Raw genomic sequence first — 8,499 nt, 5'->3', positions numbered from 1 at the left:
CAACCCCTCAGCCGCCTGGGGGCGGGGCGGGCGGGCGAGGCTGAGCGCTATGGTAACCTCACAGCCAATAGCAACAGCGAGCCGGCTCTGCGTGCGTTCGGGACAGCCAATAGCAGCTGCATCTTCCCTGCAGGCGTGGCTGGGCAGTGGAAGCCCGCCCCTCCGTGGCGGGATGGAGGCGGGGGAGGGAAACGGCTTCCTTTGTGGGCTTCGACAATAAGATGGCGGGTGCGGAGGAGGCGGGGCTGGCTTGTACGGTTAGCCCCACCCCTTCTCCCAAGCGCGGAGCGGTCGGTGAGGCGGGAGCGGGGGTTTCTGTGCTGAGAGGCGGCAGCGACAGCAGCAGCAAGGTGGTGAGTGGGGAAGGCTGGGCTGGGTCGGGCGCGGCGCGGGCCGGGTGTCCGCCCGCCTCCTCCCGGGGCTCCGCGTGCGGACGGTGCGGGCGGGGAGCCGGCGCCGGCGGAGCCCGCGGAAGAGGGAGCCGATTCAAAATGGCGGCGGGCCGTTTGCCGGGAGCGCGGGACGATGAGTAACCGCCGCCGGGGCCGTTGGCGGCGGCCGCGCACGCGCCCCGGCCGGGGGGGAGGGGGAGAAGTGGGACGGGCGGGTCACGGGGGCGCGTTTCCCCTGCGTCGCCCGCTCTCCTTGGCCCGCTCCCCTTCCCCGGTCGCGCCCCCTCATCGCCCGCGCCCCCGGGCGCCGTGCTCCCGCCGCCTCTTCCAGGCGGGGGCTGCCGCACGCCGTGGCGTCGCTCCCGCGCCTGGCTCGGGACCTCCCCCGGGCGCCCGCTCCGAGGCTCAACCCCTCCGCGGCCCCTGCGCGCTCGCTCCCTCCCTGCCTCCCCGTCGAGGCTGCGTGCGCCGCGCCTTGCTGCCCGCCCCGGCCGGGCACGCCTCTGCCCGCCGGCTGCGGCGGGCCGCCTCCTCTCCGCGCTGCCCCGCCGCCCTCGGCCGTCTGCCGCCGCCCTGCCCGAAGCCCCCGTGCGGAGGGGTGTGCCCGGCCGCCCCGAGGCGCCGGCGAGGGCCCCTGCCCGCGGCGCGCTTTGTACGCGCCTTTGTCGCGGTGCCGGTGGTCCTTTCTGATCCCGCCAGCCCTCTGCTGCGCCTGCAGCTCACGCTGTCGCCGAACATCGCCGTGTGCACACCTCTGTGTGCCTGACGAGGAGCAACGGGCTTTCCGTCGCCTTTTCACCACTGCACAGAGCTTTGATTTCTTTCCGCAGCTGTTACAAAGGACAGTTTTGGATGGGGGCGGAGGAGAAGCAGGAGGAAAAGAGTGGTGGTGGGGGGGTAAAATGCCTTCTAACCTTCCCTTGCCAACCATCATCGCTATGCTTATGTCTGTACAAAAAAACCCCAAACCTCTCCTTAAGTGAAACTCTAGTACTGGCTTAGGTAGTTCTTGGCCACTCACTCCTAAAGATGAACAATGCTAGAATCTCTTTCCCTATCTTCTCTGTTGTCTCCAACTCGTCGGTGGTGACTTCTGCCCTCGTTCTTTAGCGTCTGCATACGTCTTCTGCAGCGTATTGCTAGAGGAATCTGAATTGAGTGTGAATCTGGAATGTGTAAGCTGATACTCTAGTAAGGATTGGATCGAATTTCAAGCACTTTACTTGTAAAGCAGACTGGGAATTTGTCACAATCTCAAGAATAAGAAACAAACCTTTAATGAATTACATAGTACTGTGTTCCCTGTACTACCCTTTATGAACAAGGGTGTGTGTGTGTTTTAAACTGTAGTATCCTACACATATCTGTATGATAGAAGTTGTCAAGAAGATACAGCAATCTCAAGCAACAATTGGACTTTTGGTGCACACAGACTTGCGTGGTTTGGGCTCTTGATAGGTAGTAGTAGAAGGGAGAAGATACAGCTGGTCTTCTGTTCTGGACAGAAGCAAATGCTGCTTGTAACTGCTGGGAGGTTTTTGAACACCTTACTTCTAGAACAGCAGCAGTCTTGCTCTTATCTGCCAGGAGGTTTTTACAGTGTAGCTAATACCTTTTTTGATTAGATTAATATGTAAATCAATAGAGAAACATACTTACATTTTAATTAGGCTTTAAAGTTAGTATTCTATTGAGATGATTGCTTGTTATAGGTGGTGCAGAAAAGCCTGGGGGAGGTTGTTTATTTGCAAGGCTTTCTTCATGTTTGACAATGGCTATGAAGTTAGTATTTTTAATGAAAATTTAGGTACTGAGGCACGCTTAGGTAATAGAATCTGTCTGTTAGTAGAAACTAAAGAAATAATTGCTATGATGAGCTTACTCTTTAATAAATTCATGCCAACAAAGGTGGCACATTCTTTCTTTATTGCTCTAGGGAAGAACTTGGAATCACATGCAGCAGGTCTTACACATTATTGTATTGCTTGGGATAACTGTTTCCTTCTTTAGTGTATTAACAGAGTAGATTGGACTTGTCTGCTGCCATCCTCTCTGATTTAGTTTGTGGACCTGATAATATTTCTTTTATTTAAAGCCCGTATGTTCCCATCAGTGGTCCCCTACTGTATCAGTCTGCTATTTTGGGAGGCAAAAAAAACAGAGGCCTTTTCCTCTAAAACTGTCAGATATCCAAAATAGCACCAGAAAATCTTATTTATTGTTCTCATGACTGCATCATCTTTATCTGTAGTTGTCTAAAAAAAAGTGGGTCAGGTCAGGGTTTTGGGGTGCAAATGGTTGCTATATACAGGCTGTCAGAGTGCCCTTGATTTATATAATGGGTTGAAAGTATACTGGAGAGCAAAAGCTTCTGAATTTTTATAGCATCATAAGCTGTTTGACAGAAATAAGAAATGTTCTAATTCAGTTCCTGTTATGGTGTCTTACTGGAGTTGTAGTTCAGGTGCCTCATGACCCTGTCTTGAATGTTACTGTGAGCCCAGTCTGTAAGAGATTAACACTATGAGTTGGGTGAAATACATTTTCCATGAAGTAACAGCATTTCAGTCTGAACATTTTGGAATTCAGTCAAAAAATTTTGGCTTGGGAGTGTTTAAGGKGGCCCTCTTTTTTTTTTTTTTTTTGACAAATATAAAGCATCTTGAGTGAAGCAGATGTTTTCTGTCCGAAGGAAAAAAAAAAAAATCCTTTGTCAACCATCTCCCTCCCCCCAGTTTTGAAGAGCAAGCTGTTGTCAAAAATTTTCCTTTAGCAAACACAATAGAAAACAAGGGAGGATGCATGTATGCATCCTTTTTACTTGTTTCTTTACCACGTATGTACTTTAGTTGGAGTCTATTTTGTATAGTACAGACATGTCTGGAAAAGTATTTGACTTTTATATTTTATCATTTAAGCTTTTGTAGATCTTCTAAGCTGAGCATTCTTTCTGTTTCAGTAATTAAAGGAATTCTTTTGTTTTTTGGGTATATCAAATCTTATTTTGCCTTAAATGTGCTTCAAAACCATATTTTTTATAGTTTAAACAATTTCCTTTTCATTACTATCATCTTGCAAAATAAACCTTAGTCATAAAGTTTCTGTGCTGCTGCTAAATTGTTCCTGTTTTTGCTACCTTTCAGTTTTGTATTTGTTCATGCTTGCTCTTTCTCTCTACATACTATAGTCATATATGGTTTTGTACAACAAAAGGGAAAAAATATGTGATTTTGTGTGACAGAAGTAATGAAGATTTGCTTTCAGTACGTTTCTGTGCACATTTAAAATTTTTCAGATGATAGCTAAAGATTTTGTTTRCCCTTTAAATGGTGAGGGCACGGGGATAAGGGAGAGGCTAGTCCGAAGGTCAGGATAATAGCCTAGGACTTGGACTTGATCTGGCAGTTTCCTTCTCCTGCCACAGATTTTCTGTGTGTTGTTGGGCAAATCACCTTTGTGCTGTATCTGTAAATAGGGTCTAATAGTATTATTCCAGTTTATAGGGGTATTGCGAGGATAAATATAGTGAAGCAATTGAAAAATAGAAGTGTTTCAGAAGTTTCTGAAATGGGAAATTGTTTTGCTGTGTATCTCCTGTACTTGCCTGACATCTTGCTTCCTGGTACTTGGTAGGTGGTGCCATAACTTTTACTGTATGGACTCTTGCTCAGTAGCATGGGAGAAGAGGAAGGACTACATCAAACACAATTACTGGTATGTAATTTTTTCTTAAGTTACTGAAATAGTAACCTTGTAGTATTTTGTGCAGTCTTGGATGCTGGGTGACAAAGCACTGTTTTTATGATTTAAGATACTGATTTGAAATGAGTATTATAGAAAAAGGAAAATTTCAGCAAATTCTATGCAAGCTTTATCTTTGAGGATTCATAAACTTTTTTTTTCCTCTCTGCATGGTCTTTTTTACACACACACACACACACACACACACACACACACACACACATTTTCAAGTTTTTTGTCATGTTCTGTCCTCTATTGGTGTGCCTTAGTAGTAGTTTAAATGACAAATAATAGCTGTCTGAAAACCAGATTAACATTTAATTGAGGATTTAATTATTCTTCACATGAACATAGGTTAGAATGAAAAGAAGCTTCAAACTCTGTGTGTACTGCTTAATGTTTGATGACATAATCGTATGTGGTTATTAGTCCCAAAAGCTGTTTCTAGAGGATGGCAGTTTCATACAGGGAGTATATGTTTAGAAACTACTGTGCATACTTCCTATGAATTAAATGGGATATCCTCAGATGTGAAGTTTATAGGAATATCTAAAAATCTGGAAAAGGTACTATCAAGCAAGAACTAGGGGTTTTTTAGGGGGGAATAACAAATATGTTGGGTTACTGGAGAGATTTTTTTACAAGGAACTTCCAAAGAATTTGATACATTAGTAATTCATGGATAACTTTGAAGTCTGTGAAAAATGGCTGTAACACCAAGTTCATGTGTTTGCTATTGCAATCTCTGTATATTATAATTTCTAAAGAGTTTTGTAGCTTCAGTGAAAAAATGTTTATAAAGAGTTCTCAAATCCAAACAAACAAAGTTGCCCTGTTGATATATCCAGCAGTATAAGAACTGTTGCATACGGTCAGATGAAACATCTGTCTAGCTCTGTCTAGCTACTGTCCTATCTTCAGGTTTTCAGAGTAGATAAATATGTAATGAGTGTTGAAAGGAACAGCATAGTTACTTTGGATTTTTAGTGATTCTGAAAAAGATGGGAGAGTTCTCATTGAAAATGATAGCATTCAGCACAGTAAACAAAAAAGCAAGTTAAAGGTTAAGGCTTACCAAAGGAAATGTTAAACAAAATAGAAAAGACAGTTCAACAATGTGTTATGATTTTAGTTGAAAAATCTTGTTTAGTTTAGGTCACTACATACAAAATTCCCAAAATATTAGGCAGGCAGGAACTCAAAGGACAGAAGACTTAGAAAGGATATCATGAAAGTGCATAAATTTAAAGATCAAGTAATTGCTTTCATCTGCTGCCTAATTTTTATATGACTAGAAGAAGTGACATCTATCACACTAAAAAAGTTACTGTCTATTTCAAGAGGTTAGCTGCAATACTTAACTTGTGTGGGGGACTACTATAAAAATTAGTGCAATTTAGAAGGTCATCTGGATGTTAGCAGTTGAAATTCATATCTTAACTAATTCAGCAAGTGACCTTTTTTTAGATGCAAATAATCAGAGGCCTGGATGCATCCCATTTATTTTTAGGCAAGTAGCTGGTGAGTGTAAATGAGGAATACAGCGTTCTGCTTCCTAATAGTCAAGTAAGAAAGAATGGCCCATACAGGGGATGACTGTGCCTGTCCTAACTGGATTTGCACAGTTCACATTTGAACTGAACAGTTCAGTTTCCCACCAGAGTGAGGGAAGCTGGGTGGGCTGCTTTTAGGCACTTCGGTTGGATGCCTTAAGTTAGATGGAACAAATCTAGATCTGACCCTCCCTGTAGCCTGAAATAAACTTACCCTTTCAAGTGTGCTGCCCATGGGATATATTTTTTTAAATTTTATTTTACTCTGTTAGGTGTGTTGATGTTCTGCAAGGGACGAAAATCTTTTAAAAATGGTGTGCCAGGTTGTATTTTTATTTCCAAAATTAGAGGTTAAGCATGCAAGTAGAAACTCGGGAGGAACAAGGAGAAACTGCCTCTCCAGTAGGTGAAATACAGCCACTGAGGCGCTTGCTTCTGTGCAAAGCAACGGCTCCTGACTTCCATCAAGTATGGAGCTTAATGGGAGCCAGGAGCTGGAAGCCCCAGCCTCTCAGATGCCTCTCTCCGATGCCATGACTTGTGGACCTGCTCACCCCTGGTTCCCGAGTGCCGTCTTTGGGACCCAGTCCATATGTTCCTGACCCCTGTTGTACCACAGTGGCCATTCTATAAGCTGGTATGACAATTCTGACATTTATATTCTCAAAGAATTACTTTTGCTGTTTAAACTTTAGAATAAAAAGTTTTGTTTTGTTTTTACTAGTTTTTTTTTTCTCCCCCTCTTGAGCTGTTTACATTGTTCAATTTTTTTTTTTTTTTGGTTTTGTTTTTTAACAGGACACAATGTTTGTACGAGGATTAAAGAGAAAATGTTTTGATGGTGAAGAAGATATTGAAGGAACTCTGGCTGGTATTAAGGCTATTCCTTCATATAATCTTCAGCGACAGTCACTTTTAGATATGTCCTTGGTTAAACTCCAGCTGTGTCACATGCTGGTTGAACCTAACCTTTGTCGTTCGGTACTTATAGCCAACACGGTACGACAGATCCAAGAGGAAATGACCCAGGATGGGACTTGGCAGATGATAAATACACAGAGTACAGGGCAGACATCCCTGGATCGTCTTGTTTCAACGGATATCCTCTGCCGTTCATCCAGGGAACAAGCTGAGGGAAAGCAGGTTCCAGGTTATAGTAATTTCAATAAAGACTTTGAGGGTGACCAGACACAAGACAGTTCAGAAACCATGTCAACAGCTTCTTCAGTGCAAGCTCCAAGAAACCTGCAAAGCAATGTGTGGGAAATGGAGAATCCACAAGAAAACAGAGGAAACTTTCAAAAATCATTAGATCAAATATTTGAGACACTGGAGAATAAAAGTCCTAATTCTGTTGAAGATCTATTTTCAGAAGTTGACAATTCTTACTATGATCTTGATACAATGTTAACAGGAATGATGAGCAACACAAAAATGGGACACTGTGATGGGCTTGAAACATTTTCTTCTCCAACAACTACAACTTCTAACTCTAATTGTAAATCTGATCTTAATGAGCTTGATCATATTGTGGAAATCCTTGTTGAATCTTGAGACTACTTGTCTAGGAGATAAAGATCTGTTAATGGAAATGAAAGACTTGAACTATTTCAACATAGTTTTTTCTATCAAATCTGCACGTGTATTTTACAAATATCTATATATTATATAGATATATATATTAAAAAAGCACTTCATATTGCAAAATAGTGTTAACTCTTAAAGTTAACCTGCAACTTGTAGTGTAATAATTCCAGTTTATTGTCCATTGAACTGTAAGTACCCTACGGTAAATTTTAAGTTTGGGATCTGAGGCTTTCAAAATTGGGTTCCTTTTGCCAATTTGTTTTAGCCTTTGGAGGATATGTTCAGCAAGAGGGATTCTCTCATCTTTCCTTTTTCTTATCCTTCCCTCAGTTTAAAAAAAAAAAAAAAAGTAATAAGCATAGAAGTTGGATAACTGTTTTTTTTATTTTCCTCTGGTTTCCAGGCCAACACTTTGTTACACCACAACTCCTACCATATCTGCTGCTTCTGTTGTAAGTYGCTACATGGCTCTTAAAGAGCAGTATGCAATAGTTCCCATTATCTTAGCTAGCTTATTCTGGGTTTTGCTACTATTTTTTTCTTTAAAAATAGTTTAAGTGTTTATTGGTGTTTAGATTTTTTCCAGGTATTTTCCTAAAATATTTTTTTACTACAAATGTTGTGTCAGCTGCTAACTTAGTAACTTTTGATCATATCTGCAGTTGATGTATTTTTTGAAAGATTTTTCAAAAAGGGATGTTTTTTTACCATGAGCTACCCCATGTAGTTCAGTAAAGTGTTTGCAAATGTAAATATATGATTTTATACTTTACATTAAAATGTAAGAGCTGTTTTCATAATTCTGTTTTATAGAGTAGTACTTTACTAAATTGAGAATTGTACAATTATGCTTTTTATGCCACATATAGTTGAGTGTCATTAGAGGAAAAATTCTGATCCAGCTAGATACAATTACATTTAAATCAGTTCAGACCATATTTTTTTTGTTAACTGCAAACCTAAATTACGTAGGTTTTTATTTATGTGTATTTATATGTAAATGTCATCAAGTGAATTGTTTATCACTGAAGTCTGCCATCAAATGTTTGTTTATATGGAATAACTATCTTGCACTAATTACTACAAAAAGTGTTACTAGTGGCCTTTAAATCTCAACTGGTATGTCTTTGTCTTGTCATAATTGGTATGCTCCAATCTTACCAAGGTTTTCCTCTTGCCTTTTTTTTAAATAACAAAGAATAATAAGTGTGGGATGTTGTTCCTTT

At 41.7% G+C, this 8,499-nt stretch overlaps 1 protein-coding gene across 1 annotated transcript; it reads left to right on the top strand.

Moving 5' to 3' along the window:
• The first annotated feature begins 205 nt into the window (after positions 1–205).
• On the top strand, positions 206–8,499 carry CDCA4 (cell division cycle associated 4). Its single transcript, XM_026088607.1, is given in 5 exon segments — positions 206–350; positions 4,026–4,106; positions 6,035–6,201; positions 6,203–6,323; positions 6,485–8,499. Coding segments are annotated over 4 exon segments (1,083 nt in total). The 5' UTR covers positions 206–350; positions 4,026–4,067; the 3' UTR covers positions 7,241–8,499.

This window comes from Apteryx rowi, unplaced genomic scaffold (genome assembly GCF_003343035.1).
Source record: "Apteryx rowi isolate R43461 unplaced genomic scaffold, aptRow1 scaffold_78, whole genome shotgun sequence".
NCBI classification, from domain to species: Eukaryota; Metazoa; Chordata; class Aves; order Apterygiformes; family Apterygidae; genus Apteryx; species Apteryx rowi.
Note: the sequence above shows the minus strand (reverse complement) of the source record. Positions and strands in the feature narration are given on the sequence as shown.